Genomic DNA, 12947 nt, shown 5'->3' with positions numbered 1-12947 from the left:
CTCCCCAATGGCATGCCCCACCCCCTCACCCACATTGCAGTCAGTTAGAAACCCAATGTCTAGCTTGATTTTTTAATGACCCAAGTGGGGGTTCCATTCTCCCGAGTGGCCACAATACTGATACAAAGTGCTGGCTGGCTGTGCCTGTATTTCCTAAGATACAGCAACCGAATATGGGAAATGCCAATCTCACTATTCTGAGAAAAAATAAGAATTCTGGATGTGCTGTCACAGAGCCATCTATGGCTGTGGAATTTTTAGTTTTATGCTTTATCCATTCCATAATCAGACTTTCACTACTAAATTGAGAAGTTCCACCCAGGTACAATGCACATGAGGCCAAGGTCATGAGCCTGAAGCACATATGAACCCTTCCCTGCACTCCTCTCAGCTAGATGAAATCCCAGTCATCTTTCAAGGTCCCATTCAAATGTAACCTCTTCTGTGAAGTCTTCCTTGACCCCGCCTATCCCTACCTGTGCCCCCACTACCCACAGAAAGTATTCTTTCCATTCCTACATTCTTTGTGCATCAATAGCACGGAATAGTGGGAAATATATAGGCGTGAATTATTCGACATTTACTGAGTTTCTACTGGGTGACAGGTACTATACAAGGTAGACACTGGGGTTTAAGAACAAACAACACATGATTTCTACCTTCAACAATTTTTTTTTTTTGGTTGCCCAGGCTGGAGTGCAGCAGTGCTATCTCAGCTCACTGGAGCCTTCACCTTCTGGGCTCAAGTGATCCTCCTACCCCAGCCTTGCACCTCAGCCTTCCAAATAGCTGGAAGTACAGGCACACGCCACCACACCCAGCTAATTTCGTTTATATTTTGTAGAGACAGGGTCTCACTATGCTGCCCAAGCTGTCTCAAATTCCAGGGCCCAAGCAATCCTCCCGCCTCCACCTCCCAGAGTGCTAGGATTACAATTGTGCCCAGCCAATAATTTTTAATTGAGACATAGGTGATTTGTGATACAATGTGATAGGATAATATAGGCATGTAACGGGAGCTCAGAGGAACAGTCTTAGCCCAACCTGGAAGAGAAGATTCCTGAGCTGGGCCTTGAAGGATCAGCTACAGGCAGCCAGACAGACAAAGATGGCAAGGGCTGTTCAGCCAGTGGGGATAGCAAGAGCACTGTATGGACATATGAGAGAGCATGGTCTGTCTCAGGAGAATTACTAGTAGCTGATAATTCATTCTTTTTTGCTTTCTTTTTTCATTTTATTTATTTATTTGAGACAAGGTCTCGCCCTGTTGGCCAGTGCTGGAGTGGCATGATCATGGCTCACTGCAGCCTTGAACTCCCAGGCTCAAGCGATCCTCCAACCTTATCCTCCCAACCAGCTAGGACTACAGGTGTACAGCACCACACCTGGATAATTTTTTAATTTTTGTAGCGATAGGGTCTCAGTATATTGCCAGGACTGGTCTCGAACTCCTGAGCATAAGCAATACTTGTGTCTCAGCCTCCTAGAGTACTGGGATTACAGGTGTGAGCCACTATGCCAAGCCCCCTTTTTCCATCTTAAAAGACTGTAAAATGAAGGCTGGGTGTGGTGGATCACGCCTGTAATCCCAACACTTTGGGAGGCCGAGGCGGTTGGATCACCTGAGGTCAGGAGTTTGAGACCAGCCTGGCCAACAAGATGAAACCCCGTCTCTACTAAAATTACAAAAAATTGGCCAGGCGCAGTGGCTCACGCTTGTAATCCCGGCACTCTGGGAGGCCCAGGTGGGCGGATCACGAGGTCAGGAGATTAAGACCATCCTGGCTAACACGGTGAAATCCTGTCTCTTCTAAAAATACAAAAAAATTAGCCAGGCATGGTGGCGGGCGCCTGTAGTCCCAGCTACCTGGGAGGCTGAGGCAGGAGAATGGCGTGAACCTGTGAGGCAGAGCTTGCAGTGAGCCGAGGTGGCGCCACTGCACTCCAGCCTGGGCAACAGAGTGAGACTCCGTCTCAAAAAAAAAAAAAAAAAAAAAAAAAATTAGCTGGGTGTGGTGGCACATGCCTGTAGTCCCAGCTACTCGGGAGGCTCAGGCAGGAGAATCACTTGAACCCAGAGGCGAAGGCTGCAGGGAGGGACCCGAGATCTCGCCATTGCACTCCAGCCTAGGCAACAAGAGCAAAACTCTGTCTCAAAAACACAAAAATTTAAAAAAAAATTGTAAAATGGAAGACAGACTGTAGAAAATGAGGCTAGAAAGGAAGGCAGGTCTTGCAGGGTCCTGAATGCTAGGCCAAGGAACTTAAATAATTCCACAGTGAGGAAGAGGGGAGAGAAATAGTTGCGATGTGTACTCTGACTATAAAAACACTTGTTACATTACAAAAGTTAACACAGAACTTTCAAAGCTTCAGAAATTCAGAATCATAAAAAGTAAAAAGTGAGATTTGATTTTTAGGCAGATCACTCTGGCAGGGATATAGGAACAGATTTAAGGGGGTTGGATCAGAGAAAGAAGGTAGAGGGAGGCTTGGGTAATAGTTTAGGTGAAAGTCAATGAAGTCTAAACCAGGGCAATATTGGCAGAGACAGCGAGTAAGGGACAGAGCTGAGAAATCTGTAGGAAGTCTGAGTTTAAACAGTGACTTTGCCTCTTACTGGCTGTATCTCTTTAGGCAAGTTAACTTAATTTTTTTTTTTTTTTTTTTTTTTTTGAGATGAAGTCTCGCTCTGTCGCCCATGCTGGAGTGCAGTGGCACAATCTCAGCTTACTACAACCTCCGCCTCCCGGGTTCAAGCGATTCTCGTGCCTTAGCCTCCCGAGTAGCTGGGATTACAGGTGTGTGCCACCATACCTAGCTAATTTTTGTATTTTTTGTAGAGACGGGTTTCACCATGTTGGCCAGGCTGGTCTAGAACTCCTGACCTCAAGTGATCCACACCCTTCAGCCTCCCAAAGTGCTGGGATTACAGGCATGAGCCACTGTGCCTGGCCAAGTTACCTTATTTTTCTGAGCCTTATTTTCTTTATCTGAAAAATGGGAATACCACCACCTAATCTCATAGGATTACTGAGAAGATTAAATGAGATAATCTATGTCAAGATCTTATCCAAACCTGGCATAAAGTAGGCAATCAACAAATGTGGGTTCCCTTCTCACTCTCTCCCCATTCTCTCCTCTTAGGAATTATTTATTTCTGCCTCCCCTTGTAGATTATGAGCTCCTGGAGGGCAGAGACAATTTCTTATTATTGCCTCTTATTCTTATTCTTATTATTATTGAGTATCCCCTCAGCAGCTGGTACATAAAATATGTTCAACACAAGTTTATTGGATGAATAAAGGATCAGTTAGCCCCCACAATGTAAGAAAATCTTGTTTCCTTGGGCATAAGGTGACTTTGGCCCTCAGATCAGCTTCCCCAAGATAGGAGTGGTCTGATCACAAGTGGGAGTGTGAGCAATGGCATCCATCACCACCACCCTGGAAAAATAGCTGAGAGAGAGCGTAACTTCAGTAAGTGGAAATAAGAAGCATCATTAGCTAGATGTTCTTTGTCCTATGAAGAAGGAACCAGTGTGTGATTGATTGACTTCCACCCATTTGGCCTTCTCAGAGAGAGACAGAGAGAGGCAGAAATTATGCCTTTAAAAAGCAGTGAGGTCTCTGCAGCCTTGATGTGCTTCCTTGTCAGCTGCACTGCTGTTGTGCTACTGTCAGTGTTCCTTTGTGTAAGACAGGCACTGGCAGGGTTTCATTTCTTCATGATGCCCCATCTAGGTTTCTCTAAGCCCTGGATCAACTGAGATGATCCCTGAGGTAGGTGAAGGCTTAGGAATCTCAGACTCCATACATCATCTGGTCATAGAGTTCTGTCTCCTCAGCCTCCTATTTTAAAGGCTGGGCCTACTGCTATATGGGAGAATGCAGGCTTTCTTGATATTACACTGCCTTCACTAAGGGCAGTGATGCGATAGGAGGGGTGAGTATCTGAAATAATTCACACCAAGATGCCTTTGCTAAGGAAGATCACTAAAATGGCATTTTGACGGAGGTTCTTATGGGAGCTGGAGTGGCACTAGATAAATGCAGAGCCAATCCAAGCATCTGCCCTTCCCATATCTCAGCTTCAAGCAAACAAAGTCAACTTGATTCAGAATGAAATCCAAACCACATGCATGTACCCCACCCAAGGCAGTCTCATTCATTCTTGCCAATTAAAAAAATATATATAGTTGAGCTGGCTTTCCTTCAGCTCCAAAACAGTCTGGGCTAACCCCCATCTTCCTCCTAAGGAAGAATGGCTCCAGCTACTATTTGTGTCACTGTATGTTCACACAGCTTGCAAAACTCCCAATACCCCAGAGACTGCAGAAGTAATCTGTACCCTGAACTTGGACCTGGGGGCTTGCAGCACAATTAAGTGTGTACCAGGGTGGACAAGTCAGTCAGAATCTCTCCAAAGGCATGTTTGCTTTACTCCTCTTTGGGAAGAAAAGGGGTGGGGGTGTTGGGTAGATAAAGACTATTGGCACATTTGAGGCTTCAACAAAGTCAGGCTACATCGAACAGCTCGTGTAATTACAGGCACATTCCCCGACCCAAGATACTGCTCTGTGAACCTCCCACTTTACACACACAGAATTCTGCTCTGTCATTCCGTCTGCAGTTTTTGCTGCAGCCCTTCCTGCCACCCTTCCCACAGATTTCTGTTGAAGCAGGTGGAGGGGGAGGGAGGAGGGAACCTAGAGGGTGGTGGTAGATAAAGAAGGTTGAAGAGAAGAAGCTACACCAAAAGGGAGCCTCTCTTTGGGGAGGAGAGGGAGGATACATTTTCGCATTACCTAGGGAAGGCAGATGGGGGAGAAATAGGAACGCGGGAGGAGAAGGAAACTAAATAAAGAGCACCAACGACCCCTGAGGGCAAAGCACAGGCTCTCCGAGGCACTCACTCAGGCTGCCCAGCTGTCGGATGACATTTGCCAGGGTGATGTTGGTCACGCATTCCAGCTCGCTTCTAACGCTAGGCAACGTCTGACGGCACAGGTGCCTTGGCTCGATGTTCCTCGTTACTAACGGCATGGTGGACCTGCTTCAGGCAATGTTCTGAATGGTGAAAAACAACCTAAAAAAGAAATAACAGGAAAGTATTACTCAACCACAAATTCCAGGCACACTAGGGCTGTGTGAATCTTTTTTTTTTTTTTTTGGTCTTACCCTGATCTAAAACAGCTTTAAAAAAAACTTCATTCTCCCTATCTTTTTTTTTCTTTCATTTTTAAGTCCTCTCTCCCTTGCCCTTTTTAAGGTTTGCTATTAGAAGATCTGCTATGTAAGTTTAGAAATTCTGGACTGGTGACTGCTGCCTGAGGTACATAGGCAGCACAGAAACATTAAAGTGCCAACTACTGCTCCAACCAACAAGAGTCTCCAGAGGCAAGGAGGCATGGTTAGAAAACAGCCCATTCAGCAGACACTGGACGGTACAGATCCTATCCCTGGGGTGTTCATAACCAGGACAGATCAGATTCTAGGCCACCAATTATAAAGATCAAAAAAGAACACTGTCACCTGATAATCTCCACAATGAAATCAAGCTGCCAATAGTGATTGATATACATCAGGATATAACTTTTCCAGTCCTTCCTTGGTAAATGGCTGTTAATGTATAGCTAACCACTAGGCCGGGCATGGTGGCTCACGCCTGTAATCCCAGCACTTTGGGAGGCTGAGGCAGGTGGATCACCCAAGGCCAGGAGTTCGAGAGCAGCCTGGCCAAGATGGTGAAACCCTGTCTTTACTAAAAATACAAAAAATTGGCCAGGCGTGTCGCGGGTGCCTGTAATCCCAGTTACTGAGGAGGCTGAGGCAGGAAAATTGCTTGAACCCGGAAAGCAGAGGTTGCAGTGAGCTGAGATTGCGCCATTGCACTCCAGCCTGGGTGACAAGAGCAAGACTCCGTCTCAAAAAAAAAAAAAAAAAAAAAGTATAGCTAACTACTAATGCCAGTATCTCTTAAGTTTAGTTTGTAAATTGACTGAACGAGAGGATATAAAGTAAAAATTTTACACATTCAATATGTCAAACATGATGCTGAGTAAACTGTGCTGTAAGATTCCCTGGTGCTTTCTCTTCTACCCAACAGCTCCCTTTCTTGCTCCCATCCGGTTCAACACACCTGGGCCAAAAGGCTCTAGAGACAGCAGGAAATGTCTGGAGCAGATCCGGAAACCTTCCAGTTACTGTTTCTTATCCGGTGGGCTGAGCCCCTTTCCCTAGGAAATCCCCCAGCACTTCAGGTTCATGCTGAGCTATTGTTTTAGATTTAGATTACCGAATTCCTAGTTTTACAAGGATAGGAGAGGGTTTTAATTTCCACAAAATGGATATGACTACAGTCAAGGCACAATGGACTGATCCTCTTTCCACATCTTATAAAACTAAAGAAATCTAAAACAGCCTAATGGTTTTCATGCTAGGGAAAATGACAAATTCACTTCACATGAAAAGGTAAAGCATAAAGTTAACATACCTAAGTCCTCAAGTTTTTTTTCTTATTTTTTATTCTTTTTTGAGACAGGGTCTCGCTCTGTCACCCAGGCTGGAGTGCAGTGGCAAGATCTCAGCTCACTGCAACCTCCACCTACTGGGCTCAAGCGATCCTCCTGCCTCAGCCTCCCAAGTAGTTAGGATTACAGGCATGCACCACCACGCCCAGCTAATTTTTGTATTTTTTTGTAGAGATGAGGTTTTGCCATGTAGCCCAGACTTGTCTTGAACTCCTGAGCTCAGCCTCCCAAAGTGCTGGGACTATAAGCATGAGCCACCACGCCCAGCCTTTTTGTTTTTTTGAGACGGGGTCTCACTCTGTCATCCAGTATGGAGTGCAATGGTGCGATCACAGCTCACTACATTCTTGACCGCCTTGCTCAAATGATCCTCCCACCTTAGCTTTCCGAATAGCTGGGCCAAGTCCCCAATATTATAAACTCCTCTTTATATATTAAAAAAAAAAAAAAAAGCAAAACAAGGGTTTATTTACATCAAATCTTAAAACACCAGCTCATCACCAAAAAGTTGACTGTGAATACAAAATGCTTAAACCAAACTAAATATTACAAACATATTGTATGACCAAAAGAGAAAAAAAATCTTTCAGGCTCAAAGGGAGAGTAGAACCCTTTGGAACAGACTGCTCCTTGTTATGGACATTCTGATCTGCTACAAGTAAAAATAAAACAGGAAGCCAGCAGCTTGGGGAACAAGATTTCCTGTCACCAACAGCAACAGCCCAAGAACCAAGAGAATCAGCTGTTTGCTTATAACTTTGAACCTCCTTTTAATAGTCACTGTGTGGCAGCTGTGCCTATCTTTGGGGTGCAGAGGTGTTTCCTGAATACTTGTCTACTGTCTAAGGAAATGATTTCCATTCCACTTCTCTGCTGAATTCCCCCTTTGACCCCATGGGTTTTCTAGTCCAAACCCTGGACTTTCCCATTTAACTCTTTCCCTCTTTTATTTAATGTAAAGGGTAACAGGTACTAAGAGGCAATCTTCAGTAACACATGGTAAAGAGAGTTTAGAACAGGAAAGGTGGGAGGAGGTTACATATGAAAGAACCTTGCAGGGCTCTGAACACCATCCTCTAGGTGTCCTTAGATTCCCAAATTTCAAACTTTCAAGATCAACCAGAAATTTGGTGTACAGCCAGGAATGACTGGAAACAGCCACTGTGGCTCTTCCACTGGTAATCATTTGAGTACTCATTCCAGCTTCTCAGAGGAGCTAAAAGAACCAGACCATCTTGAAATGCTGTGCTGAATGTGACCAATGACAGGGCATTCTGGACTTTCCCTCTGGATACCTAATGGAAACTAGATTCCAGATGGCTACATAAATTTCAGATTGAGGGTGGGGGGCAAATTCTAACACCTTGGTACTTTAGCATTTATGGTTTTCTAAGTGCCTTGGATAAGCAGAACAAACAACTAACTGTATGTCATCTGTTTGGGGTTTACCTGGAACCAAGTTTTCTAAAGCAAATGGCTTATTGTCAAAAAGGCCAGTTACCACAACCAGCAGGAGGGTACTCGAGAAATAACAATATGTCAATATCTATTAGGACAAAACAATTAGAAAAGTTTATCTGCTATCGTTTAAAGTGATTTGTTTCAAAGCCACCAAAGAGAGACAAAATTCCTTGTATGTGAAATGACATGCACCATTGCTCATTTTTCTTTTGGATAATCAAGGATTGGTTTGTACAAGAAGCATGGAGTTATGCATGATCTGAACCACAACAGTAACTTGACCAAGAAGAAAAAAATCTTACATTCAGGTGAAAATAAACTTAGAATTGGGCAAAAAGATTTCTAGGCTCTCTCTCTCACACTTCAAGTTATAGAAAATGTATCGGCTCTATGGAGTCGACACATTCTTAGGTTAGCACCCTGACTAGTACACCTTACTGTGTGATCTTGGGGGCAATTTTCCTAGAGACATTAAATAATATATATAAAATAAAAGACCCACTACAGGGCTTTTAAAAAAAGGCAGTTATAGGCCGGGTGCGGTGGCTCACGCCTGTAATTCCAGCACTTTGGGAGGCTGAGGCGGGCAGATCACGAGGTCAGGAGATCGAGACCATCCTGGCTAACATGGTGAAACCCCGTCTCTACTAAAAACACAAAAAATTAGCTGGGCGCGGTGGCAGGCGCCTGTAGTCCCAGCTACTCGGGAGGCTGAGGCAGGAGAATGGTGTGAACCTGGGAGGTGGAGCTTGCAGTGAGCCAAGATCGCGCCACTGCACTCCAGCCTGGGCGACAGAGCGAAACTCCGTCTCAAAAAAAAAAAAAAAGAGGCAGTTATTTGTGGTTCCACAGACCCTAGGCAAATCCTCCTGTAGAATAAATCCTATTCACTGATAAATATTTTATCTTATTATTTAAGAGACAAGGTCTCACTCTGTCACCCAGGCCTCACTCTGTTGCCCAGGTTGGAGTGCAGTGGCATGATCATAGCTCACTGCAACCTCAAACACCTGAGCTCAAGTGATGCTCCCACCTCAGCCTCACAAGTAGCCAGGACTACAGGCACATGCCACCATGCCTGGCTAATTTATTATTTTTTATAGAGATGGGGCCTTGCTATGCTGTCCAGGCTGGTCTCTAACTTTTAGCTTCAAGCAATCTTCCCACCTTGGCCTCCCAAAGTGCTGGGATTACAGGTGTGAGCCACCATACCCGGGCCCCTCATTGATAAATATTTAAAAATACTTTTAACCATAGACATATTATATGGTGGAATGCAATATTTACATTAAAAATTTAAAGACAAAACTCTAGCCTTCAAAGGAATTTGGCAGGTTTTTCCTGGAGGCTGCTTCCAGCTGTGATCCTGGACCTCCTGAAGAACATATACTATCTCTTTCTTCCAGTCTTTCATAACTGGATTCCTCATCTGAACCACAGAACAAAAAGGATGATTAGAGTGACAGTTTTCTCAATTCCCCTCAAGACTGTACATAACTAGCACCATTCTACGCGTACTGGAGAAAAGTTAATATATTACATATAATGAATGCCTAATGACATTAAGATTTAATTCTTTCATGGAACTCCAGTTGAGAAAGGCTCCTCTATCATCAGTAGCACCTTACTGGTATAGTGCACTGGATGTTGGGGAACCACTGAATTAAGGAAGGACAACAGGGTCACATTTGCATTTTAGACAAATCATTCTGCATAAGCACAGGAGTTATATTTGGGCAGGAGAGGGCTGGAAGTAAGAAGACCAATTGGGAAATTCTTCACAGGCTGAGAAGGAGAAAGTAGAAATGTAAAGGCCCACCCTACCACAGCTAGCAAATATGAACTGAGAAACTAGACAGGTGGCAGTTGCAGGGGTGAGTCCAGCCCCTCAGCCCCACTGGCTGCTCTCTTTAGTTTTATACAGTTATATTCACAAAGTGATAAAATGTATGTTTATCAAAAGCGTCAGAAAAGAGCTGAATGCTAGCGCCAATGAAGGAAAACGAAGACAAAGTGAAGAAAACCAGTGAAGTGGTGGTTCTTGGTCAAAAAAGGAAATTCTGGATACATGAAAGAGTGGAATGCCCTATCTTTATGGTATCTGTGAAGGTCTTTTTCAGACATCTTTTACTTTGATTAGGGAAATTATATACTATAGTGATATCTGCTAATTTGGGGATTTGAGAAGGTCTTACCTTGGGAGATGTTAAATAGGAGAGGAATTAAATTAGAACTGCTGAGAATATAAAAGTTACAGGGAAGTAGATTTCAATTTATCTAGGTCATTTTAATTAGAATTGTCCGATAGTAGAATGGCTTATCTTTAGATAAGGTTATGAGTTCTCCAGCCCTGTGCTCTGGATGACCAGCTATCAGGCACGTTGGGGGAGAAATTTCTAGCATTTATGAAGGTGTTGGAAAATCAGACTAGATGACCTCTACAATGCCTTCTAAATCAAAGATGTTATAATTTTTATTCTGGGCTTTGTGTCCTCATCTACAAAGTAAACGGACTAAGCTAAACATCTTTTAGAAGCTTCCCAGCTCTAAAATTTCTAGATGTGCTTCTACCCAAGCTGCCATGATCTCCTCACTCAGCCAACATCCACTTGCATTCTGAACACACAATCAGAGGCACATTTAGGGACTGTAGAGAGGGGAAGATTATAGCCATGAATCATGCCCCTTCTCCAGGTCTACATCTGTCTAATTACTAGGACCTGTGAGATCTAGAATGGCCCAAAGGAAGTTCCAGACAGAGCCCTGAGGTTATTTATACCCAAGAGGCTCCTGGACTGATCAAGGAGTTAGCTACCCAAAAAATTTCAAAGAAAAACTGTATTTTGGACCAGCTCCAGACGTCCAGGCCAGATTCAGCAGTAACCCCATCTTCATCTGTAGCAAGTTTCAGCCTAAGGGACTTGAGAATGAGTCTGAAAACAAATAAAAGACTGCCAGAACTTCCTAGCCATGGCCTGGCAGTACCAGTCTGGACTGTTAGTGCCATGATGGCATTCGTGCTTTGAAATGGAAACTGGATGAGGCCCTTTAAGGTCCCCTCAAACAGTGAGATTCTTCAAGTCTGTATATTTGAAGTTATCATGCAATTTTTTTTTTTTTAGACGGAGTTTTGCTCTTGTTGCCCAGGCTGGAGTACAATGGCACAATCTCGGCTCACCACAACCTCCGCCTCCCAGGTTCAAGCAATTCTCCTGCCTCAGCCTTCCCAAGTAGCTGGGATTACAGGCATACAGCACCATGCCCACTAATTTTTGTATTTTTAGTAGAGATGGGATTTCTCCATGTTGGTCAGGCTGGTCTTGAACTCCTGACCTAAGTGATCCGCCCACCTTGGCCTCCCAAAGTGTTGGGATTACGGGCGTGAGCCACCATGCCCAGCCTATCATGGAATACTTTTGTATATCACATTTGGTCAGTATAAAGTTAAAAAGAGACTCTGGGGCCAGGCACAGTAGCTCACACCTGTAATCCCAACACTTTGGGAGCTGAGACCGGAAGATTGCTTGAGCTCAGGAGTTCAAGACCAGCTTGGGCAAAAAAGCAAGACCCTGTCTCTGCAAAAAATTTTAAAAATTAGCTGGGTGTGTGGTGCTACATGCCTATAGTCTCAGCTACTTGGGAAGCTGAGGTGGGAGGATCACTTGAATCCAGAAGGTTGAGGCTGCAGTGTGTATGACTGTGCCACTGCACTCCAGTCTAGGCAACAGAGACTCTGATACCCATCCTACTTTCTGAACTCTCATGACTGCTCCCAACAGCCTGGGGTGGGGTGGGGTGGGGTGGGGTGGGATGGGGTGAGCTGGGGGTTGGAGGGTAGAAGAAAACACAAAGGGAGAGATATCTGTGAGAGAAGGGAGGATGCATTCATCTGTGCCCCACACTCTGAATTCCTGTTATTACCAGAAGACAGATGACTGCTCATTCTTCTGGCTATGTTTATTACTAGCTGTTCATGACAAATAAACAATGCTACATTTTGAGCCAAGGTCACTGATAACACCTGCAGATTTCTATGGTCACATCCAAAAAGCAAGCATATTTGAGCTATAGCAATAACCATCACAACAGAAATGCTTCTCAAGGCAGTTCCTCTTTGAAACATACCCCCAAAATGCTGATCAGCAGTAGCAGGGGATGGAACATGTGGGGATGTTGCATGTGTGGCAATTAGGACTTCTGCTTTCACTTCAGCGTTTCCCACTGTTCTATAGTTAACAGCACTTTGGATGGGGACATATGAGAAGAGGTTTACTCTTGAGTTTCCTCTTTCAAGAGATACATTTCTTTATGTTAAAGAACATGGCTGGGTGTAGTGGTTCACACCTGTAATCCTAATACTTTGGGAGGCAGCAGCAGGAGGACTGCTTGAGCCCAGGAATTCGAAACCAGCCTGGGCAACACAGCCAGACCTCATCTCTATTAAAAACAAAAAGATTAGCTGGGTGTAGTGGCATGCGGCTGTAGTCCCAGCTACTCAGGGGGCTCAGGCAGGAGGACTGAGGATTGCTTGAGCCTTGGAGGTTGCAGAGAGCTATGATCACACCAGCTGGAGTGGTTGCACTCCAGCCTGGGTGACAGAGCCAGACCCTGTCTCAAAAAGAAAGAAACAAAAAAGAAAAAGAATATGCATTTCACTAGGTTTAAGAATTTCAGTTGGAAAGTCGAATAGTCATTTGACTTCAAAATGACAGACAATACATGGTCTTACTGAAATTTAAGTCTGTATATTAAAATGTTTAAAGTATGAATTTACTGTTGCATATAGCAGTCCTCATTACCATGCAGCAACTACAAGGAAGAACACTTCATTATAAGCTTAGGCACCCACCCACTTCCTGTTGAAATACAGGGTGGGGCTAAACTAACAAATATAACCACACACTCTCTCCAAGCACAAGGAATGACAAATCCGTTTAGGTCACTAAAACAATGT

General features: G+C 44.2%; 1 protein-coding gene across 2 annotated transcripts in view; it reads right to left on the bottom strand.

The window, feature by feature from the left end:
* Positions 1–12947, bottom strand: part of WASF2 (WASP family member 2) — an 84976-nt gene that overhangs the window by 19591 nt on the left and 52438 nt on the right. For both annotated transcript variants that reach the window (XM_016957207.3, XM_024357298.3), the window contains exon 2: positions 4916–5088. In XM_016957207.3, the coding sequence (XP_016812696.1) occupies positions 4916–5045 (130 nt within the window). In that variant the 5' untranslated portion in view covers positions 5046–5088. The remainder of the gene's footprint in view (positions 1–4915; positions 5089–12947) is intronic.

The sequence above is a fragment of the Pan troglodytes genome, chromosome 1 (assembly GCF_028858775.2).
Source record: "Pan troglodytes isolate AG18354 chromosome 1, NHGRI_mPanTro3-v2.0_pri, whole genome shotgun sequence".
Taxonomy (NCBI): domain Eukaryota; kingdom Metazoa; phylum Chordata; class Mammalia; order Primates; family Hominidae; genus Pan; species Pan troglodytes.
The sequence above is the reverse complement of the archived record's forward strand: the minus strand, read 5'-3'. Positions and strand labels throughout refer to the sequence as shown.